The following is a 26,921-nucleotide window of genomic DNA, read 5'->3' on the forward strand; positions in this document are numbered from 1 at the left end:
TTTAAACCAGTGTGGGTGGCACTGGGAGCAGGTGGGTAAAGTGTCTTGCCCAAGGACACAACGGCAGTAACTAGGATGGCTCAAGCGGGAATCGAACCTGCAACCCTCAAGTTGCCGGCACGGCCACTCTACCAACCGAGCTATCCCGCTCTATATAGATACATAGATAGATAGATAGATAGTACTTTATTGATTCCTTCATGAAAATTAAAATTCCAGCAGCAGTGGGCTTCACGGTGGCAGAGGGGTTAGTGCGTCTGCCTCACAATAAGAAGTTCCTGCAGTCCTGGGTTCAAATCCAGCCTTGGGATCTTTCTGTGTGGAGTTTGCATGTTCTCCCCGTGAATGCGTGGGTTCCCTCCGGGCACTCCGGCTTCCTCCCACTTCCAAAGATATGCACCTGGGGATAGGTTGATTGGCAACACTAAATTGGCCCTAGTGTGTCAGTGTGAATGTTGTCTGTCTATCTGTGTTGGCCCTGCTATGAGTTGGCGACTTGTCCAGGGTGTACCCCGCCTTCCGCCCGATTGTAGCTGAGATAGGCGCCAGCGCCCCCCGCGACCCCGAAAGGGAATAAGCGGTAGAAAATGGATGGATGGATGGGTGTACAGAGTTGAGATCAATTTAAAAAAAAGTAAAAAGTAAATAATGGGGGTTTGAATGGAAACAAAATAGAGAAATATTACAATAAGAATAACAAATAAAAAGCAACAATGGGAATAAAAATATAATAGTAAAATAAGAAAATAACAAGAGAAATTAGGCACTAGTGACTATGTTATGAAAACGTATTGCACTGTTATTGTTTTGCATCCCCTGTCATCCTAGTACCCCTTGCCCCCCGCCGAAGAGAGGAGTTGTACAGTCTAATGGCGTGTGGGACAAATGAGTTTTTGAGTCTATTAGTCCTGCACTTGGGATGAAGCAGTCTAGAACTGAACAGGCTCCTCTGGCTGCTGATAACGCTATGCAGAGGGTGACTGGCATCATACAGTCACCTTTATTCCTTTATAAAGCCATAAAGGAATGGAAAAACCTCACAACAAACTTGAAAAGTCAAACAGATTACTCTTCATTCACAATTGAAGTTAAAAAATGGCTTTGGAGCAATCCAAGCTGCTCACACGGTCACTAAGGTGGGCACTTTGTTGAACAGATCAACTTAATGTGTATTATATTTATCCATGACAGCATTTTTGTTGTAAATTGTGAGGTGTGTCTGTTAAAATCATGGTTGTTTTTACAAATGATGACAGATGTAAACAAAAGCATGTATTGTCTTTGTGTGATGATGTAAATTAGGTGTGGTTGTATTGTATATTAAGTTTGTGTCCATGAAAGGGCATTTTATAAATTTTCTTAATTTAATTACATACTATGGTATGATTTTATTGTCATAATTGTATCGCATAATATTTGCATCCCTTTAATTTAGGTAGCCAGGGACTGAAGATGGAAATGAGCTATTTAGCTTTAACCTGGTACAGAACATATCTGTCTTTGAGCTTAATGTTTCTGTGCATCGTCCCTTCAAATAAAGACTAAACTAAGTCGACAAAAACAGAAGGCATGACAACAGCAAAAACTTACAGCGTATGGCGCAAAGACAGCATCCACAGAGCAGATCCATACATGACATGACAGTCAACAATGTCCCCACAAAGAAGGATAGCGTACGCACAACTTAAATAGTCTTGGTTGTGAAACAAAACAGGTGCGGGCAATAGCGCTCAAAGGAGGGCGTGAAGCTGCTACAGGAGAACACCAACAAAACAACAGCGCAAGACAGGAACTAAAGTGCGTTGGTTGAGGTGGGCGGGGTTGGGGGCGCGTGTATAATATATCCAAGAGTCACGGTTGCACGGCATTATGGGTAATCCCTATGCTGCGTTTATAATGTGCCACAGATCCAATGTGCTCCAGAAATGTGTTTGGTGTGGGTTCACAGAGTGTGGCGCATATTAGTAAAAGGTTTAAAGTTGTTTATATCACAACCATCAGTGTAAAAGGTAATCCCTATGCTGCGTTTATAATGTGCCACAGATCCAATGCGCTCCAGAAATGTGTTTGGTGTGGGTTCACAGAGCGTGGCGCATATTAGTAAGAGGTTTAAAGTTGTTTATATCACAACCATCAGTGTAAAAGGTATGGCTGTTGATCAAGTATGCATTGCAATCTGCATGCCTGCCGGACGCACGGCATGCAGACAGCATGGTGTAAAAGTGGGCGTGATTACATGCTGTAGAGCAGTGGTTCCCAACCACCGGGCTGCGGACGCAGAATAATTTTTTTATTATTATTTTCTTTTTATCACTGTCAATTTTTTACTGCATGCCATTGGTAAGCGCAGGGGTGAGAAGAGGTTTTAAAATTATTAGTGCCTGCTTACTTTTCTAGCATGCTTTGAATAAGCGCAGGAGTGAGAAGAGGTTTTAAATTAATTAGCGCCCCGGGGGCTATTCAAGGAAATACGGTATGTATCAATAAAGTACTGTAACTTTTCTTACTAAATGCGTTCTTTCTTTCTATTTTAGGAGAAAAAAAAAAATGTAATCGCAAATTATGTTAACTTGAATATTGTCTAATTATGCAAAAATATATTATGAAACATGCCAACAATTTTTTAAATAGAAATAAATAATGATTTTAAAGCAGGTTATCAATCAAATTGTGCAATGTAAAAGTCGCAATAGATTTCATGGTAAAATTGGGAAATTTAATGTGGTTTTTACAGCATTTTTCTCTAAATGAAAAAAACTGTCCTTTTTTTTACTGTAATAAACTGTGGTGCCGTTTTGGCATTTACACTGCAAAAATCTACAGTTGTTGATTTGCGGTAAAAAACAAACAAAGTGGCAGCTCAGGTGCCAACATTTTACTCTACAATTGCATTCTTTTTATTTACAGTTAAAAAGGAAATATAATAGTTTTTAACATAAAAACAGCAGTACTGTCTTTCAATTTACAGTAATATACACTACATTTTGAGGTGAAATTTTTACAACTTACCATTTTTTTTTTACATTCTGTTTTAAAAAAAAATCTACTAATAAAATGCATTAAAAAATGGTGTACTAATAGTATTCACTGTTAATAGCGGCCCTCTGGGGCCAAACATAACTGCGAAGTGGCCCCCAGTGAAAACGACTTTGACACCTATGTATTAACACATTTGAGTTTTTCATTGCAAACAATAAAAAAACAAACAAAAAAACAGCTTCCTTATTTCCTTAGCTGAGATTCACACACACACACACGCACACACACACACACACACACACACACACACACACACACACACACACACACACACACACACACACACACACACACACACACACACACACACACACACACACACACACACACACACACACACACACACACACACACACACACACACACACACACACCACAACGTGGCTAATGCTAGCGCAAAGGAGACGTTTGTTCCAAAGAAAAGAACAGTGTCGTCAGTGGTTTGGTTTTGCAGCCACAGGTGTGGAACAAGTGACTTGTATATGTGAACGACAGGCAGAATCCCCCCCCCCCAAAAGTGCAGTTCCCCTTCAAAGCAAAGAAAATTGAAGGATGAGGTACCACCAGGGGTGGGCAGATAAAACAATATCAAGGTATATCCCGAAAGAGACATACTCAATATCGAATAAAAAATTTGCGAAAACGTTCGATGTACAGTATATATATATATACCGTATTTTCGGAGTATAAGTCGCCCCAGAGTATAAAACGCACCCGTCGAAAATGCATAATAAAGAAAGAAAAAACATATGTAAGTCGCATTTTTGGGGGAAATTTATTTGATAAAACCCAACACCAAGAATAATTATTTGAAAGGCAATTTAAAATAAATAAAGAATAGTGAACAACAGGCTGAATAAGTGTACGTTATATGACGCATAAATAACCAACTGAGAATGTGCCTGGTATGTTAACGTAACATATTATGGTAAGAGTCATTCAAATAACTAAGTTTACCAAACAATCTGTCATTCCTAATTGCTAAATCCCATGAAATCTTATACGTCTAGTCTCTTACGTGAATGAGCTAAATAATATTATTAGATTGTTTACGGTAATGTGTTAATAATTTCACACATAAGTCGCTCCTGGGTATAAGTCACATTCCCGGCCAAATTATGAAAAAAATTGCGACCTATAGTCCGAAAAATACGGTATATTTTTGTTTGGTCGGAAGAAACCGGACAGAATGAAGCATGGTTGGTTGCATGAACACAAAACACTTGCGGCCTGTAAACAGGAAGTGATCAGTGAGGGACATGCTAACAGCCAATCGTGTAACTGTATAAAATATCACGTTTGGTTGCGCCATCTGGCTGTTGATTCTTAGCATTGAGTGAGAAGAGAAAGTAAAGAAGAAATTGTGGATGAAACCAAAAAAGTCACATTGACAATATGGCACTTTCAAAAAAATTTTTTTTTAAACAGACTGTTGTATTTAGCTACACTCATCCTTTCTTTTCAACTCTGCCATGTTCCCTATTCATACCTACAGAACTAAGGACTGTATGAATAAAATAAATAAAATTTAACACATAAATTGTTCCAATAATATCTAAATGATAATTACTGCATAACAAATTAATTTCCATACTTAAATAAGAATAACAAACCAACATAAATGTGACACAGTGGTAACTTCCTGGCACTGCAAGTTTCTCATGTTTACATGTTCACACTTTGCACTATTTTATACACATTTTTTTCACCTTTATTTTAAGTGTTTATTGTGATTTTAAAATTTTGAGTGTTTTCAATGGTTGTGTTGACATTTACTTTCTACCTTGAAAGCTGAGGATTATAATCAGAGGAAGGTTACATTTCAAATAAAAATGTTGACATTTAATATGTTTCTACTGGTCAATATTTTCCATAGGTCATAAAAATATCATTAATTACTGATGGGTGATACAGTTTTCAGCCATATCGCCAAGCCCTAGGTACCATTGTATTTCGTAATAGGGGCTACCTGGCCAGCATTCTAACGTTTAGCCTTTCATTCAGCTTTCACGTGCAATTTGTACCAAAACTGAATGTTTTATTTAGATAAAGAGGTTGAGATGAAGTCACCTTGACAGGGAACTTCAGCTGGTTGTACAGCTCCGACACTAGTAGGTTGTGACTGAGGGTCTTCCTCATCTTCATGATGCGCACAACAGCGGCGTCAATCTGATACTGCCGGTCTTGAAACACGCGCTCCGTGGTGCTAACTTGCTCCTCGACCTACGAGGAAATGGGAATGTCACGGCAGTTTAGTAAAACATGGCTCCGGGGAATGGATGCAAGAGGGAATGTAGTTCTTACGGTTTCTTTCATTTGGATCTGGTTGATTTTGATACGGAAAAGTTTGTGTTTGAAATCTAAGTTGAAAGTGAAATGGTCGCCATTCTCCACGTCCTTTCCTCTTGGGTTCTTGTTGAGCACGCGGGCTTTTCCACAGGCCAGGGACTGCAACGTACGCTTTAGCTCGCCCTCCTCTGCGCAGGAAGGGAAATTTCATGGAACACTATGGCTTTCTACTGACTCAGTTAAGAGACATAGACGCAAGAAAAACAGCGCTGACCTATTCCAGTGGCGGTGCCGATGTCTTCCACGCTGAAATCCTCTCCCTCATTGAACATTAACAGCACTAATGTCTGGAACAGGGACACCTGCAGCTCCTTTTTTCCCTGCAGGATGATCATTGTGGCATTCAAAGTACAGTAAGCCCAGTCGTGGAAAAGATGTATGGACTTACTTCTTTAAACTCAGCCTTTAGGACAGAGTGGCCAAGTGTGGGCTGCCACTGCAGCTTCCTCCCACTGTGCTTCCCCAAGTAGAACAGCTTGAACACCTCCTGGAGTTTCACCATCTCCAAATAGATACAAAAGTACATCAGAGGTAATACTGGAACAATGTGCATACAGTATTGTGTTGTTGTGATTGCAGTGATGCAAACATTAAATCAAACTAATGATTTAACCCTCTTAGTATACTCCTTACTTTAAAAAAACGGTTCAGATCCAAATTGCGCTTTTTATCTATTCCGATTCATAATTTTCGATTCTCAAACTGTGGTACTTCATCTGTGTGGGCTCCATGTAGTGCCCGGGGGCCAGATGTGGACTGCCACTTCATTTTAATTTGGCCCTCAAAAATACATTTTCTTACTAAATGTATTTTTTTTTTGGGACAAAAAAAATATATTTACTCCATGTAATCGCAAATCATGTTAACTTGAATATTTTCTGATTATGCAAAAATATATTATCAAAGATTCATACCATTTTTTAAATAGAAATAAATATTAATAATAATGATTTCAAAGCAAGTTATCCATCAAACTAAGCAGTGTAAAAGTAGAAATAGATTTCATGGTGAAATTGTGAAATGTACTGTGGTTTTTACAGCGATGAAAAAAAACATTTTTTTTTACTGTAATAAAGAAACTGTGGTGTCATTTTGGCATTCACAGTATTACACCGAAAAATCTACAGTTGTTGATTTGCAGTAAAAACAAAGTGGCAGCTCAGTTGCCAAAATTTTACTGCAAAATTGCCCTTTTTTTTACTTACATTAAAAAAAAAAAATTTAATTTACGGTAAAATCCTAACAACTGAGCTGTCTTTTTTTTTTTTTTACCATAAAAACAGCAGTTTTCCATTTACTGTAAGAATATATACACTACATTTTGAGGTGAAATTATTGCAACTTACCATTTTTTTTTCCATTTTAGTTCTACAAAAATCTATAATAAAATGCATATAAAATTGTTTAATACTATTCACTGTTATAAGCGACCCTCTGAGGCCAAACTTAACTGCGATGTGGCCCTCAGTGAAAACAACTGACATCTCTGATGTAGTAGTACGCAGAAGAATAACTTGATTAAAGAAGAGTTTTATTTTCCTACATTCAAACAGTGTTACTGTTCAAACTGCGTGTAATGTTACAGTGGTGAAAAATATTACATAAACTTGTTAAAAAAATTGTTTTAAAAAAAAAATACTACACTTCTGTATTTTAATGCTAATCATAATGGTGGTACTTGGAGAGCCAAGTTTCTTTCTACGGTGGTACTTGGTTAAAAAAGTTTGAGAACCTCAGAATACAAATACATTTTTGGATTCAACACATTAAACAAACTATTATTTGTATTGTTATTGATATTGTTTTTGTATTATATTGCAGTGTTAATTTTTTGACAAAAACAGGTTTCTTAGTTATTGTCAAAAACATATTTTCCCTGACCAAAACAGGTCTTGCTGTGAGTTTTGTTTTTGCAGCATAGTCCCAGTCTAACAGACACGTCTTCTACTATATCGAATTTAAGGCTTTTTAATGCCATTTAAGGCCTTAATTTTGGCTAAATCCATTTGGTGACTTTTTATGCTTTCTAATGACCCACAGAAACCCTCTAATACTTGAAGCTTGTTCTTTCAAGTCTCCGCAGCCTGTCCTTGAATTTTCCTTTGTTTAAATGTACAGTGGGGCAAAAAAGTATTTAGTCAGCCACCGATTGTGCAAGTTCTCCCACTTAAAATGATGACAGAGGTCTGTAACTTTCATCATAGGTACACTTCAACTGTGAGAGACAGAATGTGAAAAAAATCCAGGAATTCACATTGTAGGAATTTTTAAGAATTTATTTGTAAATTATGGTGGAAAATAAGTATTTGGTCAATAACAACAATTCAAAACAATACTTTCTAATATAACCTTTGTTGGCAATAACAGAGGTCAAAGGATTATTATAGGTCTTTACCAAGTTTGCACACACAGTATTTTTATTTTGGCCAATTCCTCTATAAAGATCTTCTCAAGAGCAGTGATGTTTTGCGGCTGTCGCCGAGCAACACAGACTTTCAACTTCCTCCACAGATTTCTATGGGGTTGAGGTCTGAAGATTGGCTAGGCCACTCCAGGACTTTCAAATGCCTCTTACGGAGCCACTCCTTCGTTGCCCGGGCGGTGTGTTTTGGATCATTGTCATGTTGGAAGACCCAGACACGTTTCATCTTCAAAGCTCTCACTGATGGAAGGAGGTTTTGGCTCAAAATCTCACGAAACATGGCCCCATTCATTCTTTCCTTAACACGGATCAGTCGTCTTGTCCCCTTAGCAGAAAAACAGCCCCAAAGCATGACGTTTCTACCCCCACGTTTCACAGTAGGTATGGTGTTCTTGGGATGCAACTCAGTATTCTTCTTCCTCCAAACACGACGAGTTGAGTTTATACCAAAAAGTTCTATTTTGGTTTCATCTGACCACATGACATTGTCCCAATCTTCTGCTGTATCATCCATGTGCTCTCTGGCTTAAGCAGGGAGACACATTTGGCACTGCAGGATTTGAAATCCCTGTCGGTGTAGTGTGTTACTGATGGTAACCTTTGTTACTTTGGTCCCAGCTCTCTGCAGGTCATTCACCAGGCCCCCCCGTGTGATTCTGGGATTTTTGCTCAACTTTGTCATGATCATTTTGACCCCACGGGATAAATGGTAAATGGGTTGTACTTGTATAGCGCTTTTCTGCCTTCTAGATACTCAAAGCGCTTTGACACTACTTCCACATTCACCCATTCACACATACATTCACACACTGATGGAGGGAGCTGCCATGCAAGGCGCTAACCAGCGCAAGTGTCTTGCTCAGGACACAATGGACGTGACGAGGTTGGTACTAGGTGGGGATTGAACCAGGGACCCTCGGGTTGCGGACGGCCACTCTCCCAACTGCGCCACGCCGTCCCCAATGAGATCTTGCATGGAGCCCCAGACGCTGTCCCCAATGAGATCTTGCGTGGAGCCCCAGATCGAGGGAGATTATCAGTGGTCTTGTATGTCTTCCATTTTCTCATAATTGCTCCCACAGTTGATTTTTTTCACAGCTGCTTGCCTATTGTAGATTCAGTCTTCCCAGTCTGGTGCAGGTCTACAATTCTTTTCCTGATGTCCCTCGACAGCTCTTTGGTCTTGGCCATAGTGGAGTTAGGAGTCTGACTGTTTGAGGCTGTGGACAGGTGTCTTTTATATAGATAACAAGTTCAAACAGGTTCCATTAATACAAGTAACGAGTGGAGGACAGAAGAGCTTCTTAAAGAAGAAGTTACAGGTCTGTGAGAGCCAGAGCTCTTCCTTGTTTGAAGTGACCAAATACTTATTTTCCACTATAATTTACAAATAAATTATTTAAAATTCCTAAAATGAGAATTCCTGGATTTTTTTTCACATTCTGTTTCTCACAGTTGAAGTGTACCTATGAAGAAAATTACAGACCTCTGTCATCATTTTAAGTGGGAGAACTTGCACAATCGGTGGCTGACTAAATACTTTTTTTGCCCCACTGTATCTGCAATATTATGTTGTAATTTTACAGTTTCTCAAATCTAATACTTTTTTTTTTAAACAACCCATTGGCTATTTCCTAGCAAATATGCAACCTGTTCTGATTTTTTTTTTTAAATCATTTATATGTCAAACATAGGGTGATTTAGATCATTGCAAAAGGGTGTACAGTAAAGGCTGTATTGATGCTAGACTGTATATTGCAATATGTATTTTTGGCCATATTGCCCCTCCCCACTCCTATCATATACAATGCAGTTCCATAGTACTACTACTACAAACCACAATGAGACAGTTTGTGTCACTCTAAAATTTCCAAAACACTTACCTCTGAGGGCAAGTGGACCTCCATGGGCAAGTATGAAGGCCAGTAACCCATGGTGAGGATGTTGACTGTTAGTTCTATGTTGCTTGGCTCACTCTGGTTCTGCATGTACTGAGTACAAACACAAGAACTTCATAAACTAGGCATCGCTGACCCACTGCATTTTCAAGTCACATTTTTCAGGGCAACAATATGTAGAAAGAGAATTGAAAAGTACCTGTTTGAACTGAATCATAACATCTTTTGAGAGTTCCATGTCCTTAAACATCCCTTCTAGCTTGCTGGTAAACGCAGCACCACATTCTGCAAAATGTAGGAAATGCCATGTTAAAATATATTGTGACAACAAACGGGAATAATAGCCAATTTACTTGTCTACTATTTAATGTCCCACAATCCCTTTATATACAGTTATGTGTACAGTAGAGACCCGGTATTTATGAGGTTTACGGTCCAAACCCAACACAAACCAAACACTTTAGTACTATTGTTGTATAGAGCCGTGATTCTTGAACTATGGTACGCGTAAAGAATCACTAAATTAAATATTCAAACACAATGTTACTGTTCAACATGTGTGTAATGTTACAGTGGCCAAAAATATTAAATATACTTGTTAAATAAAACCTGCCTTGTTTTTAATGAATATTTAGGCCTACTACGCTAGTGTATTTAAATGTTGATGGTACTTGGAGTGTTTTCTGAGGAGGTACTTGGTGAAAAAATTTTGAAAACCACTGGTATAAAGGAACTGGGACCACTGTAAACATTTCGGCAGATCCTTGCAGGGACAGTTTAACCTTGCTAGCAAACAGAACAGTGGAGTCAAAACTTGTGATTTACATAACTGAGGCGTTCCTCAAGGCCCTTTAAGTCCTCTGCTTTTTGGCAGTTACACATTTTTTCCTATGTGATTCTTGTAACTGAGGTAGCATTTTTACTTCAGATACAGTCAGTTCAACTTAATTTGTCATAGTACTGCCGTTACTCAAAGTTCCATTTTAGGTCTTCTCTTTTTCATTATTTTGGGCATTCAATTGTTCAGTTTTTCAACATTTTTAAAAACACTTGCGCGCTGTGATAGAGATGATCTTTGACTGGCTTTTTTGCAGTCTTTTAAAACAGCAGAGCGCTCCTGTGACTCTTGACAAAATAAACAGACTAAAATAAAATGTCTACTGTAGCTGGTTCTCCGGAATATAAATAAATGATAAATGGGTTGTACTTGTATAGCGCTTTTCTACCTTCAAGGTACTCAAAGCGCTTTGACACTACTTCCACATTTACCCATTCACACACACATTCACACACTGATGGAGGGAGCTGCCATGCAAGGCGCCAACCAGCACCCATCAGGAGCAAGGGTGAAGTGTCTTGCTCAGGACACAACGGACGTGACGAGGTTGGTACTAGGTGGGAATTGAACCAGGGACGCTCGGGTTGTGCACGGCCGCTCTCCCCACTGCGCCACGCCGTCCCATAAAATAAGATTAATAGTAAAGGGTCCAAACTACTAGTCCTTAGCTTCCTGAAAATTCAATTTAGTTGAATATCACTGCGCTAAGCTCGATCAAACGCATTTTAATATGTATTGACTTCTAAGACGGAGCCTTCTGCAGCATTCATATCTGCTGTACTGATTCTTCTGCAGATAGTGCCATCAATCCACTTTCAATTTGAGTTAGCATAAAAATCCGGAAAAGGTTGACATTTATTGAACACTAATTGAAGAAATCAGCGAATATCTGAGGGAAAAAAGTGTAAAAAGATGGTGGGATATGATGTGTTGGACTATAGAGATTCACCATGTTTCAGCTTGGACAGCATTGACTTTTCAGCATCGACAGAAGCACTCTTGCCCACCAGCAGACGCTTGGCCAAGTCTTTCTTGTAAAAAGCTTCAAAGACATCTTTTCCTGCGGGGAAAAATAAGATTAAAATAAATGTTTAGTCAATGGAGACACAGGGATGAATATCGGTTTGTTCAGCACGTCTGTCAAAAACTATTCCAGGCCATTTTAAAGGATCGAAAAACTTGTTTTGATTCGGCATTGTACTTGTTTTTAAGTTATTGTTACTGAAACATCTTCTCCATTGTTGGCCTAAAACATGTTTTTATGTTGATATAAATTATGTAAGAAATTTATTTTTTAATTGTGGTTTGTGACTGCTGCTGTTTTAGTTGTTCTATGTATTTCTGTAACTTTGTGTTGCTGTCCTCTTGGCCAGGCACTCTTGGAAAATAGATTTTAATCTCAATGAGTTTTTTTTTTTTTTTTACCTGGGTAAATTCAATAAAGACTATTGATTGATTGATTGAACATGACAACCTGACCAAAAACTGACCTGCACACTGTGTCTTTGACCTGTGTGAAGTTTGCTGCCCTTATCTTTGCAAATATTAAAATAACACTGACATTCATTTGTGCCCTGACGGTTTTTATTAAGGCTGTGAATCTTTGATTCTTGGGGGTAACGATTTGATTCAGAATCGATTCTAAATTCAAAACAATTCAATTCAAACACTTTTTTTTATAATATTGGGTGCCATTTCTGTGATTAACTACATACATTCTTCCATACAATAGATAAACAGCCTTGATGAATTTCTATTATTTAAAAGAAAACTGGTTTTGTTTAATAAAATTCTACTCAAACATTTAATAAAGTCAAACACAAATAAGGCAACAACAGAAGTATCTAACACTTTTCTTCTCTAAAGTAAGTCTGTACAGCAGATATGGACATCTACATCAACAATGTGATTTGACTGTGTGTCAGGACAGGACAGATGTCAAAAAAATAAAAAAAAATAAAAAATCAAGGGCTGTCAAAAAAAAAAAAAATAAAAAAATTTCAAATTACTCGCGATTCTTACCTGTAAGGATTTTTAATCGATTAAAAAAAATGATCAAAAACAATTAAAAAAAAAATTATAAACATGTGCCAAAATTGTTTGTCTCACTGTTATAGTTTTTATATTATTAACGAGTTATTATTTATAACCAGCCTCATAACATAAAATCTATAATAGTTAGACATAAAATGATTGGGACAAGTTTGGGTAGGTTTTGACAAGGTGTGTTTTATGTTAACATAAAAAGTATAATAGCTTGAACTTTTTTGCAGCACAAAGGTAGAAAAAAATGATGCGACAATTTGTGAGAGATTTTGACAAGTTTGGGAGGCTTGTTATGAAGATCGTAGTCCCACGTTAATAAACTATACTACTTAACAAAACATTTTTGCCACACAAACGTAGAAAACATACTGAGACAATTTTAGGGAGTTTATGACATGGTTGGGAGGCTGGTTATGAATAATAACATGTAAATAACAAGAACTATAATGACAAACATTTTGCGGCACAAATGTTTGGGACGAGTTTGGGGAGGTTTTGACAAGGTGTGGGAGTGGGGGGTGGCTATGAACATGTTAACATAAAAACTATAATAGTTTAACAAAACATTTTTGCAGCACAAAGGTGGAAAAAAATAATGCGTCAATTTTGGCGAGATTTTGACAAGTTTGGGGGGCTGGTTATGAATATCGCAGTAGCATGTTAATAAAAAAAAACTAAATTTGTTTAACAAAACGTTTCTGCAGCTCAAAAGTAGAAAAAAATAATGTGACAAATTTGGGGAGACTTTGACTAAATTAGTATCAATATCGTAGTAACACCTTAATACCAAAAACTATATTAGTTTAACAAAGCATTTTTAGCAGCAAAAATGTAGAAAAGAAGAGACAATTTGTGTGAAATTTTGAGATGGGTGGGAGGCTGTTATGAATAATAACATGTTAATAACATAAAAAACTATATTGCCAAAAACATTTTGCAGCACAAATGAATGGGACACATTTGGGAAGATTTTGACAAGATGACGTTACTAATCAGAAAATGTATTTTAGAATAACAAAAACCGTGATGGCCCAATCAAACGGCAGTGTTATTTCAATATTATCAATGATAAAGGACGCCAACTTCACACAGGTTTGTCTTTGTGGTAAATTGTATCATAACTTGTTCAATGCAAAAAAATAGAAAAACAAAATACTGGCAACTCACCATGTATGAAACGGAATATTATCATTATCTTGTCAAGAATTCTCTCCAGCTCTTCCTCTGTAGCCTCCTTGTTGCCAGCTCTTAACTTAGAATCAACATATTTAGCTGAAAAGAAACAAGTAAAATAGTTGTACAAAAACCTGTTATAAACAAGGTTACAGTCGTGCCTGTCACAGCATGTCCATTCTGAAGCCCGACGTACCAATGAGTTCTGCGGGTTTGTTGGGCCTTTTGTTGATGAACGTCTCAAAAGCCTCCTTCATGGCATTGATGAATCCCTCGTTCCGTGTAAAGCAGCACTGTGTCACATTGTCCATCTTGTCCTTAAAATCCAGCAGCTCCTGTACCATGTCCTTGTCCTTCTCTGGCGTGCAGACAATCTCTCCACCAAATGTCTACAGGGATAGGTACAACGCATTGGTAGGAACAAAGAAAGAACATCTTAAGGCTTTCCGTGACAATGACGATACCTTGATGTAGTCTCTCCAAAACTGCAGTAACGTGGGCAGTCCTCCCTTCACCTTACTAAGCAGTTGGTAAAGGAGGGCCAGCTCAGCAACACGGTTCTCATCTAACAAAACGCTCAAACCTGTAAAATATGTCACAAAACACGTCATTATAAGCTATATTTTTAAGGAACGTTTAAATAAGCTGCCGATTCCAATATACAGTACAGGCCGAAAATATGGACACACCTTCTCATTCAATGCGTTTTCTTTTTTTTCATGACTATTAACATTGTCACTGACGGCATCAAAACTATGAGCTATGAACACATGTGGAGTTATGTACTTAACAAAAAAAGGTGAAATAACTGAAAACGTTTTGTATTCTAGTTTCTTCAAAAAAGCCACCCTTTGCACACTCTTGGCATTCTCTCGATGAGCTTGAAGAGGTAGTCACCTGAAACGGTTTTCACTTCACACTACAGGTGTCATAGTTTTGATGCCTTCAGTGACAATGTAGGATTGAAAATAGTCATGAAAATAAAGAAAATGCATTGAAAAGAGAAGGTGTGTGCAATCTTTTGGCCTGTACTGTAGGTCATTCATGGGTGAGATCGGTCCATACCAATATCGATCACAAGTATCAACTGTTCATGACGATTCTAGAATATCAACACCGCATCTTAACTACTTCCTTGTTCTCTTGTATTGCATGCAAATATTTGGGCAAAACAAAGTCAATAGTACACAACTGAAGAAAAGCCAAAACTACCATCTGGTGCCCATTGAAGTCCCTTGGTTTTTGACCTCAAAATCCTCCTATGTCCAGGAAATTATTCCCAGCGTTTGTAAACAAATGTCAATCTAATCAGTCAAGTATCAAGTATTTATGGATCGAAAAGTCCTTCCCTTACGGGTGGTGTACTCCTGGCTGTGACAGTGCTAACACACCCACAGAGCACAGTTGTTGTTGTTGTATTAACGTCTCTTTGATCCAGACTCTTATTTGTACTTATTAATTTCCTGTTAATAGCTACTTACTTTCGGCTGTAACGATGTTAAATCTACACATCTTAAACTCTACTAAGCACTTATTTCTAGTATTTCAAACTAGGTTGTCAGCTAGCTTAGCTATTATCCTGGCTTGCTATCTGTGTACTTAAGACATTTGCCACAATGGAGATGATTATTAATATAGGGGAGCGACCCCACAGTTACACGGGACATACACAGTTTAACAGCTAGTCAGCTGTCAGCCGGGGGACCAAAAGTATTATATTATTAATGTAATGTATAAATATTAGCAAGAGGGGTTCGGATTATGTAATTGGCTATGAAAGGCATTAACCAACAAAGGCCGATCATTACCTTTTTCACGAACCAGGCCGATACTGATCGGTGGTTTGTGAACTGCGGCCCCTTGCGTCATATAATTGCAGCCCACATGCCGTGGGAAGGTAATATTCAAATATTCTGGCATTCTTGACTCCTACTTGACAGTAACCACAATGAATGTGCAAACACAAAAATGACAAAAACTCACAGTGGGCATCACAAAAAGCAACTTCCTGTACGCAAGCTGAAGTGTCTCTTATCGCCTTGTTGGGAACAGTTTTATAATGACATTTTATATTTATATTGACTTAAAGCTCGGGGTCACTATGGCTGCTGGTAAAAGTAGCTAACACATTTAGTTAAAATGTGATTCTGAAGGGAATACTTAGTGTGGCCAAGCCTCATCCCGACTACCTTCAGGCCATACGTAAATTAAGTTTGAGACCCGAGCTGTAGCGCCTATGATGGCGACGGCTTATCTTGCAAGCCGTGATGGAGAAAGTCCACGTAATAAGTATTAGTGCTTGGTTTTTCCAAAGGCTCATATGCTACCAGAGGTGGGTAGAGTAGCCAGAAATTGTACTCAAGTAAGAGTACTGTTACTTTAGAGATGTATTACTCAAGTAAAAGTAAGGAGTAGTCATTCAAATATTTACTTGAGTAAAAGTAAAAAGTATGTTGTGAAAAAACTACTCAAGTACTGAGTAACTGATGAGTAACCTGATTACGGCAACAAATAATGCACAAAAACATAAAAATAGCAATGAGCAAATTCAGAGCCAGGAATATCTCTTAAGCAACTAAAACAATAATATATATTAAATAAAAATATAATAAAATAAAAAAATTAAGGCAAATTGAGCCACAATAACTTAACAGCACCATAGGCTCAGTAGGCATTTATTGATTGATTGATTGATTGAAACTTGTATTAGTAGATTGCACAGTACAGTACATATTCCCCTACGATTGACCACTAAATGGTAACACCCCAATACGTTTTTCAACGTTAATCAATTACTTAATAAATGAGCAAGTCGAGGTGATCTACCTCATATATACATACACACACATATCATATATATATATATATATATATATATATATATATACACACTGTATATAATTTATAGTTTTTTATTTTGCAGTTTTTGTTGAAATGTTAAAGGTGTTTTAATGAATATACATGCATGTTTAACACATAGATTCCTATCTTTCATGAAGACAAGAATATAAGTTGATGTATTACCTGATTCTGATGACTTGCATTGATTGGAATCAGACAGTATAGTGCTGATAATGTCCACATTTTCAAATGGAGGAGAAAAAAAGTTCCTCTTTTCTGTCTAATACCACATGAAAGTCGTTGGTTTTTGGCATCTTATTTGTCCAGCTTCCATATTCGTTTTTATACACTTTACAAGAAATACATTGGCGGCAAACTCCGTAGCTTGCTCGCTTGTTTGCGCTGGCTTTCGGAGACTCTTATTTTGTTTGCGCAGGCGCGATGAAGCGGCGCTTTTATTGTGAAGACAGGAACTGTGCGATCAGTCTTTAGGCTTTTGACGGGAAGTACGGTTGAAATAAAAAGTTTCTTTTTTCCTTTACACTTGTTATCAATTGATTGAAACTTTTATTAGTAGAGTGCACAGTACAGTACATATTCCGTACAATTGACCACTAAATGGTAACACCCCAATACGTTTTTCAACTTTTTTAGGTCGGATTCGACGTGTGACGGTCACGTGACCGCCTGGTTTTGTTTGATTGGTCCAACGTCACCAGTGACTGCATTTGATTGGTGAAACGCAGGCATGCGTAGTTCCTACTTTGAATGCGTGTCTGACAAAATCAAAACAAACAAAACGTGCATTAACAGATCGATAAAAAAAAAGTAGCGAGTAACGAGCTGATTGTAGATAAATGGAGCGGAGTAAAAGTAGCGTTTCTTCTTTATAAATATACTCAAGTAAAAGTAAAAGTATGTTGCATAAAAACTACTCTTAGAAGTACAATTTTTCCCAAAAGTTACTCAAGTAGATGTAACGGAGTAAATGTAGCGTGTTACTACCCACCTCTGTATGCTACATACTGTAGAAACAAAAATACGCAGACGAAAATATATCAGAAAACTTGGCCGGACGTACCCTTTTGCAGAATTGCAGTCATGTGCTCTCCTAAAAGTTGTTTCTCAACACAGCTAATAAGAGGTTTTCTGCAAGACAGTGAAGAAAAGAAAATATAAATAAAAGCATTCATATGTGTGTAAAGTCAGCAGAATTTCTTAAGTCAATGATAAAAAAACAAAAAAAAAACAGTTTAAACCAGGGGTGTCCAAAGAGTGGCCCGTAGCTAATATTTTAACAATTGTAGCATTCTGATATTAGCATACTATCTTTTTTTTCTAATTTTGCAGGTATATACCTCAGTGTCAGATAAGTAGATACTTGAGGAATCATCTCTTTTAATAAGTTAACCTTAGTATGCTAGCTTTTAAAAAAAAATCTCTTTCTGTAGGTTTATAACTCTGTTGTATTTTGGTACTTGATGCATGCTAATATTAGCATTCTAGCTTTTTGCACATTTTTTATTTTTTTTTGGAAAAAAAAGGTACACACCTGAGTAATATATTTTGCTAATTGACACATGTTACTGTACTGATAGCAATTTAGCATGCTAGCTTTTTTTTAATAGCTAATTTAGCAGGTATAAAACCCAGTGTCATATATTTAGGTATTTCACCAGTGCTAACTGTAAACATGCTCTTGTTAGCGTGTTAAAATATTACTGTTAGCATGCTGGATTTATTAGCTTATTTTGCTCATATGTTTTGTTATTTGACGTTAGCATTTCAGTTCAGCATTCACACAAAATGTATACTAAAACTCCATTGTCTCGTTCTTTGAAACAAATCTGTTTATTGTACTAATTTAGAAGGTGAAAACTAGCAAAATGGTCTTCGCACCCTGTGATTTGCAAGTCTGCGGCCCTCAGTGTAAAAAGTTTGGGCACCCCTGGTTTAAACTGTAATCAAACATTTGTGAACGCATACAGTACAGGCCAAAAGTTTGGACACACCTTCTCCTCATTCATTGCGTTTTCTTTATTTTCATGACTATTTATATAGTAGATTGTCACTGAACGCATCAAAACTATGCAAAAAGGTGAAGTAACTGAAAACATGTTTTATATTCTAGTTTCTTCAAAAAAGTCACCGTTTGCCTTGATTACTGCTTCGCACACTCCTGGCATTCTCTCGATGAGCTTCAAGAGGTAGTCACATTTTTTTGTTAGGTACATAACTCCACATGCGTTCATTTATAGTTTTGATACCTACAGTGACAATCTACAATGTAAATAGTCATGAAAATAAAGAAAACATATTGAATGAGAAGGTGTGTCCAAACATATGGCCTGTACTGTATATTGGGAGCTAAAAAAAAAATATATATACATAAATATATATATATATATATATATATATATATATATATATATATATATATATATATATATATTTTAAAGGCCTACTGAAACCCACTACTACCGACCACGCAGTCTGATAGTTTATATATCAATGATGAAATATTAACATTGCAACACATACCAATACGGCCGGTTTAGTTTAGTAAATTACAATTTTAAATTTCCTGCGGAGTTTCCTGTTGAAAACGTCGCGGAATGATGACGCGTGTGTTTGTGACGTTATTGGTTGGAGGGGACATATTAGAGCAGCACCACTTGCGGCTAAAAGTTGCCTCTTTTCATCGCATAACTATACAGTATTTTGGACATCTGTGTTGCTGAATCTTTTGCAATTTGTTCAAATAATAATGGAGAAGTCAAAGTAGAAAGATGGAAGTGGGAAGCTTTAGCCTTCAGCCACTCAAACACACGGTGTTTCCTTGTTTAAAATTCCCGGAGGTGAAGCTTTACTATGGATCAGAGCGGTCAAGCGAACATGGATCCCGACCACTTGTCAACCGGCAGGTTTTGGTGAGAAAATTGTGGTAAAAAGTCGCCTCTTACCGGAGATCAGAGGAGCTTGCGCCATCCATGCAGCTGCCGTGACTTCCCTCAGAGACTGGCGTCAACACACCCGTGGACACACCCCTCCGACTATCAGGTACTATTTAACTCACTAAAACACTAGCAACACAATAGAAAGATAAGGGATTTCCCAGAATTATCCTAGAAGTTGTGTCTAAAAACATCTGAATCGCTCCCAATGCAATCGCCTTTTATTTTTTAAACTTTATTCTTTCTAGTCCTTCACTATCAATATCCTCATATTAGCGCTGCTTTCGATACCGTCGATCATATTTTATTTAAAGCGTATCAAAACACAAATTGGTACATCAGACTTAGCCCTGTCTTGGTTTAACTCTTATCTTACTGATAGGGGTGCAGTGCGTCTCCCATAACAGTGTGACCTCGGACTATATTAAGGTAACGTGTGGAGTTCCCCAGGGTTCGGTCCTTGGCCCTGCACTCTTCAGCATCTACATGCTGCCGCTGGGTGACGTCATATGCAAATACGGTGTTAGCTTTCACTGTTATGCTGATGACACCCAACTCTACATGCCCCTAAAGCTGACCAACACGCCGGATTGTAGTCAGTTGGAGGCGTGTCTTAATGAAATTAAACAATGGATGTCCGCAAATTTTTTGCAACTTAACGCCAAAAAACGGATTTATGAGCAGAACCGACCTCTATTTAATATTACAACTGTAACATTTGACAACCAAATAATTAAACAAAGTGACTCGGTAAAGAATCTGGGTATTATTTCCGACCCAACTCTCTCCTTTGAGTCACACATTAAAAGCGTTACTAAAACGGCCTTCTTTCATCTCGGTAATACCGCTAAAATTCGCTCCATTTTGTCCACTAAAGACGCTGAGATCATTATCCATGCGTTTGTTACGTCTCGTCTCGATTACTGTAACGTATTATTTTCGGGTCTCCCCATGTCTAGCATTAAATGATTACAGTTGGTACAAAATGCGGCTGCTAGACTTTTGACAAGAACAAGAAAGTTTGATCATACTGGCTCACCTGCACTGGCTTCCTGTGCACTTAAGATGTGACTTTAAGGTTTTACTACTTACGTATAAAATACTACACGGTCTAACTCCATCCTATCTTGCCGATTGTATTGTACCATATGTCCCGGCAAGAAATCCGCGTTCAAAAGTCTCCGGCTTAGTGATTCCTAGAGCCCAAAAAAGGTCTGCGGGCTATAGAGCGTTTTCCGTTCGGGCTCCAGTACTCTGGAATGCCCTCATGGTAACAGTTCGAGATGCTACCTCAGTAGAAGCATTTAAGTCTCACCTTAAAACTCATTTGTATACTCTAGCCTTTAAATAGACCTCCTTTTTAGACCAGTTGATCTGCCGCTTCTTTTCTTTTTCTCCTCTGTCCACAGTTCCTTGTGGAGGGGGTCCGGTCCGATGACCATGGATGAAGTACTGGCTGTCCAGAGTCGAGACCCAGGATGGACCGCTCGACCGGGCCCAGGATGGACCGCTCGCCTGTGTATCGGTTGGGGACATCTCTACGCTGCTGATCCGACTCAGCTTGGGATGGTTTCCTGTGGACGGGAGTCTCGCTGCTGTCTTGGATCCGCTTTGAACTGAACTCTTGCGGCTGTGTTGGAGCCCCTATGGATTGAACTTTCACACTATCATGTTAGACCCGCTCGACATCCATTGCTTTCGGTCCCCTAGAGGGGGAGTGGTTGCCCACATTTGAGGTCCTCTCCAAGGTTCTCACATAGTCATCATTGTCATTGGCGTCCCGCTGGGCGTGAATTCTCCTTGCCCACTGGGTGTGAGTTTTCCTTGCCCTTATGTGGGTTCTTCTGAGGATGTCGTAGTGGTTTGTACAGTCCTTTGAGACATTTGTGATTTAGGGCTATATAAATAAACATTGATTGATTGATTGATCCACAAATCTTTCATCCTCGCTCAAATGAATGGGGAAATTGTCGCTTTCTCGGTCCAAATAGCTCTTGATGCTGGAGGCTCACATTATAAACAATGTGAGGATGTGAGGAGCCCTCACACCGGTGACGTCATCGTCTGCTACTTCCGGTAAAGGCAGGGCTTTTTTATTAGCGAACAAAAGTTGCGAACTTTATCTTCGATGTTCTCTACTAAATCCTTTCAGCAAAAATATGGCAATATCGCGAAATGATCAAGTATGACACTTAGAATGGACCCGCTATCCCCGTTTTAATAAGAAAATCTCATTTCAGTAGGCCTTTAAATCTCTGAATATTTTGATATTGTAAGGATGTTTTTATCCTCACAGGTGGTGTGTGTGTGTGTTACATTGAGTTTTTTAGTGGTAAGTTTGTGAGTATTACTGGGTGCTCTGGTCGAGGTAGCTCACGATACGATCATTCTCCTCCTCCAACCGACGAGCCACATGGTGCAGGTACTCAGGCACCTGGTTAGATAAAAAAAAAAGTTTATATTGATGCACAAGGATGACGGCTAACATTATAGATTCTGTCACTCACATCTCTTTCTTGCATCAACCGCTGTCCCTCTGTAGCGTACAGACGATTTGTCTCAAGCAAAAATCTTTCCTCAAAAGACTCTTTATACACCTTTAAAAGACACGAGACGGTCAACGGCTCAGAGAAAAAAGAAAGTCCGAGTGCTATTTCTATTTTCAGGCAATTGTGTACCTGTAGGTCTGAAAGCATTCCCAGCAGGCTCCTCAACAGACTACGGTCAGCCGTCTCGCCGTGGCGCTCCAGTTCGATCTGCTCCAAAATACCGTCGACCGTGCGCTTCTGAACAGCGCGGTCACTTACTATGTGGGTACGGAACAGTTCCAGCCCCGTGTCCCTGTGAGACACAAACAACTTCGGTCTCCGCCATTCACCTTTGCAGAGTGAGTCAGACTTACCAGATAGATGGGAGCAGCGAGCTTTGCAGTACATAAGTACGATCCAGGAAGAGAAATATGCTTCGGATCATTATCTGCGCAAAAGTCAGAGAAAGAAAATTACTTTCGACGTAATATTCATGCCCGTCCCGACGACGTTTAAAGTGATTATCAGACATAAAATCTTACGGTTTGCCTGCAGTGATCCTGCCAGCAGCGATTCATCCTCTTCAGGTAGGAAAAGTTGTCCAAAGACTCTGTGAGCTCCAAGTTAAGGAAACATATTCTACATATTGTACCAGCTTCAAGTGTATACCTTAACTGCTTTTGCAATATTACTGATAAAAATGATGTTCAAAAATACAAGAGGATCTCTACCTCGCAACGAGGGTTGTCCGGTACCAAAATGTATTTTGATGCTTTTCTAAATAAAGAGGACCACAAAAAAATGGCATTATTGGCTTTATTTTAACAAAAACAATCTTAGGGTACATTTAAAGTATGTTTCTTATTGCAATTTTGTCTTTAAATAAAATAGTGAACGTAGGGGACAACTTTTCTTTTACTACTTAGTAAGCAAACAAACGTTCCTAATCTAGACTGCTGACGAATGCAGTAACATATTGTGTCATTTTCCATTTTATTATTTTGTCAAAACTATTAAGGACAAGTGGTAGAAAATGAATGATTAATCTACTTGTTCATTTACTCTGAATATCTGCTTACTTTATCTTTTAACAATGTTCTATCTACACTTCTGTTAAAATGTAAGAATCACTTATTCTTCTGTTGTTTGGATGCTATACATTAGTTTTGGATGATACCACAAATTTGGGTATTGATCCGATACCAATTAGTTACAGGATGATACATCGGTCATATTCAAAGTCCTCATGTGTCCATGGACATATTTCCTGAGTTTATTAAAACACTCCTGCATTTAGTATCGTTACAGTGGATGTCAGGTGTCGATCCACTCACAGCGTTTGTTTACATTGAGACGCCGGTGAGCTATTGTATTATCCTACAGTGTGTAGTGAAGCATGTTTAGCTATTCCTCGTTCTCCAATGATAGTTAATTGTAAGAAACTTGGTTTATTTGTCGCCATGGATGCGAGGGTTGGTGATTAGAAGTAACTAAAACACTGTGGCTGGACGTTAGCCGCTAGCTAGCTAACCATGTCTTAAAGCAGTGGTTCTCAAATGGGGGTACGCGTACCCCTGGGGGTACTTGAAGGTATGCCAAGGGGTTCGTGACATTATTCCAAAATATTCTAAAATTAGCAACAATTCAAGAATCCTTTATAAATATATTTATTGAATATTACTTCAACAAAATATGAATGTAAGTTCATAAACTGTGAAAAGAAATGCAACAATGCTGTATTGAATGTTGACAGCTAGATTTTTTTGTGGACAGGTTCCATAAATATTGATGTTAAAGATTTCTCTTTTTTTGTGAACAAATGTTTAGAAATAAGTTTATGAATCCAGATGGATCTCTATCACAATCCCCAAAGAGGGCACTTTAAGTTGATGATTACTTTTATGTGTAGAAATCTTTATTTATAATTGAATCACTTGTTTTTTTTTCCAACAAGTTTTTGGTTATTTTGATATCTTTTTTTCCTAATAGTTCAAGAAAGACCACTACAAATGAGCAATATTTTGCACTGTTAGACAATTTCATAAATCAGAAACTGACGACATAGTGCTGTATTTTACTTCTTTATCTCTTTTTTTCCAACCAAAAATGCTTTGCTCTGATTAGGGGGTACTTGAATTAAAACAAATGTTCACAGGAAGTACACCACTGAAAAAAGGTTGAGAACCACTGTCTTAAAGCACCTCTTCCTGAGGGTGTTTCAGTGTTATAACTTCACCTTTTTGTTAGTTTTTAAGCCAAAATGCGGCCATTCTCCCTTTTCTGTCTACACACCGTGTCTCCTTGTACGCCGTGATTGTGTGCTGTCGAACATGGTCCTCTGCTCATAAAACCAGCGATATCGCGACGTGATGACGACGCGCCATCATGCCCTTACAAATGGGGTGGGGAAGGGACCGGTACTCTTTAGAGTCGGTAGAGTACCGAATATGATTCATTAGTATTGCGGTACTATACTAATACAACCTTACTTGCAACAAACAACAGAGACAATGTTTTTGCATGTTGAGCACTTCGATTAAAAGGGATATTCTCTAAACTGGTGGATCTGGGCCCGCACGTGATCCTCGCAGACCTGCCTTAACTGCTTGTACAGCGTGGGCGACACTTTATACGAACACAGGTTCTCCACAGCCTATGATAAGAAAAGGGAAAGGAAAAATACAATTTAATTGGACAGGACTGAAAGCAATAACATTATTAATCATAAGGGAGGTACAAAGATAAGTCATTAGATAACAATTTATAAAGAAAGCTTTACTTGACTAGGTTGACGGACACAATTAGTGGCGAGGATGGATTGTATGTTTATTGTGTACTGGACAATGAGAAGGATGCCTATCAAACTATATTTTTAAATAAATATGGCTGTAATTTGGTATAATACATATTTTTGTTGTTCCAGGGACCACTATTTAAAAACCACTGCTACACAGTTGTCACACGAGGGCTGGGCGATATGGCTGAAAACTGCATCACAATATAAGTGTTTTATATCAGTCGATGTCAAAAATTACTGATATCTTCTATGACCTATGGGAAATAAGGAAAAATGTAAACATATTTTTCCTCTGATTATAATCTCCTTAGCTAATAAGGCACCAAGGAAAGTAAATGTCAACACAAGCATGGAACACAATGTAAAAAAATATTGTAAAATCACATTGAACACTGAACAATACGCTGTTAAAACAAAAGTGCAAAAAAATAAAATATAAATAAATAAATCCATGTAAGAAATGCTTGATGAGAAAATAGTGCAAAGTACGAAAATTAGGGCTGTGAATCTTTGGGTGTCCCACGATTCGATTCAAAATCGATTGTTGGGGTCACGATTCGATAATATGTCGATTTTTTTCGATTCGATTCGATTCTCGAATCAAAAACGATATTTTTCCGATTCAAAACGATTCTGTATTTATTCAATACGTAGGATTTCAGCAGGATCTACCCCAGTCTGCTGACATGCTAGCAGAGTAGTAGATTTAAAAAAAAAAAAAAAAGCTTTTATAAATTGTAAAGGACAATGTTTTATCAACTGATCGCAATAATGTAAATTTGTTTTAACTATTAAACGAACCAAAAATTTTACTTATTTTATCTTTGTGAAAACATTGGACACAGTGTGTTGTCAAGCTTATGAGCTGCGATGCAAGTGTAAGCCACTGTGACACTATTCTTTTTTATTATTTTTATGAATGTCTAATGATAATGTCAGTGAGGGATTGTTAATATTAATAATTAATATTGATACTGTTGTTGATAATGTTCATTTTTGTTTCATTACTTTTGGTTTGTTCTGTGTCATGTTTGTGTCTCCTCTCAATTGCTCTGTTTATTGCAGTTCTGAGTGTTGCTGGGTCAGGTTTGGTTTTGGAATTGGAATTGGATTGCATTGTTATGGTATTGCTGTGTACTGGTTTGTTGGATTGATTAAAAAATAAAAATAAATAATAAATAAATAAATAGATTTTTTAAAAATGAGAATCGATTCTGAATCGCACAACGTAAAAGATTCGATTTGTATTCAAATCGATTTTTCCCACACTCCTAATAAAAATGTTTACATAGAGAAACCTGAGAATAACTATTTTCTGCAGGTGTAATGCCAGAAACTTACAGCTGTGCTCTGAAGGGTGAGCATGGCTAAGGTGGTGTGGTACTAGCGGTCTTGGTGGGGACAAGCGCCTTGCATCCTTTACAGACCACATAGGTCTGACTATGGTCCCTTTGAAAAAATCCCCAAAACTGCCATAATGTCCAGATGACTTTTCCTGTTTCATCCACAATTTCTTCATTTTTAAATTCTCTTCTCACTCCATGCACAGAATCAACTGCGCCACAACAAGACGGCGCAACCAAATCGATACTGTTACCTGATTGGCTGTTATCAGTGATAACTTTCTGCGTTTCCAGGTTAGCGAGAACCTTTGTTCATGCAACCAAGATTGCTTTGCTAGTTCCTGTTTCTTCCGACGAGGAAAAACATACACGTGTGTGTGTGTGTGTATATATATATATATATATATATATATATATATACACACATATACATATATTCACACACACACATATATATACACATACACACATATATACATATATATATATATACATATATATATATACACATATATACACATATATATATAAACATGTATATATATATATATATACACACACACACTAGGGCTGGGCGATATATCGATATACGATATATATCACGGGTTTGTCTCTGTGCGATATAGAAAATGACTATATCGTAATACTCGAGTAGACGTAGCTGCGGGCATTACACTCTCCTCGCTCTTTCCT

At 37.8% G+C, this 26,921-nt stretch overlaps 1 protein-coding gene across 1 annotated transcript in view; it reads right to left on the reverse strand.

The window, feature by feature from the left end:
* Nucleotides 1–26,921, reverse strand: part of cul4a (cullin 4A) — a 42,468-nt gene that overhangs the window by 3,070 nt on the left and 12,477 nt on the right. Inside the window, exons 4-20 of the mRNA XM_061887627.1 lie at nt 24,637–24,741; nt 22,631–22,699; nt 22,463–22,536; nt 22,239–22,401; nt 22,068–22,157; nt 21,912–21,994; nt 17,688–17,755; nt 14,230–14,348; nt 13,962–14,154; nt 13,760–13,864; nt 11,496–11,606; nt 9,908–9,993; nt 9,694–9,801; nt 5,777–5,890; nt 5,603–5,708; nt 5,344–5,516; nt 5,110–5,262 (exon numbers count right to left, since the gene is read on the reverse strand). Of these exons, the coding sequence (XP_061743611.1) occupies nt 5,110–5,262; nt 5,344–5,516; nt 5,603–5,708; nt 5,777–5,890; nt 9,694–9,801; nt 9,908–9,993; nt 11,496–11,606; nt 13,760–13,864; nt 13,962–14,154; nt 14,230–14,348; nt 17,688–17,755; nt 21,912–21,994; nt 22,068–22,157; nt 22,239–22,401; nt 22,463–22,536; nt 22,631–22,699; nt 24,637–24,741 (1,920 nt within the window). The remainder of the gene's footprint in view (nt 1–5,109; nt 5,263–5,343; nt 5,517–5,602; nt 5,709–5,776; nt 5,891–9,693; nt 9,802–9,907; nt 9,994–11,495; nt 11,607–13,759; nt 13,865–13,961; nt 14,155–14,229; nt 14,349–17,687; nt 17,756–21,911; nt 21,995–22,067; nt 22,158–22,238; nt 22,402–22,462; nt 22,537–22,630; nt 22,700–24,636; nt 24,742–26,921) is intronic.

This window comes from Nerophis ophidion, linkage group LG25 (assembly GCF_033978795.1).
Source record: "Nerophis ophidion isolate RoL-2023_Sa linkage group LG25, RoL_Noph_v1.0, whole genome shotgun sequence".
Classification (NCBI taxonomy): Eukaryota; Metazoa; Chordata; class Actinopteri; order Syngnathiformes; family Syngnathidae; genus Nerophis; species Nerophis ophidion.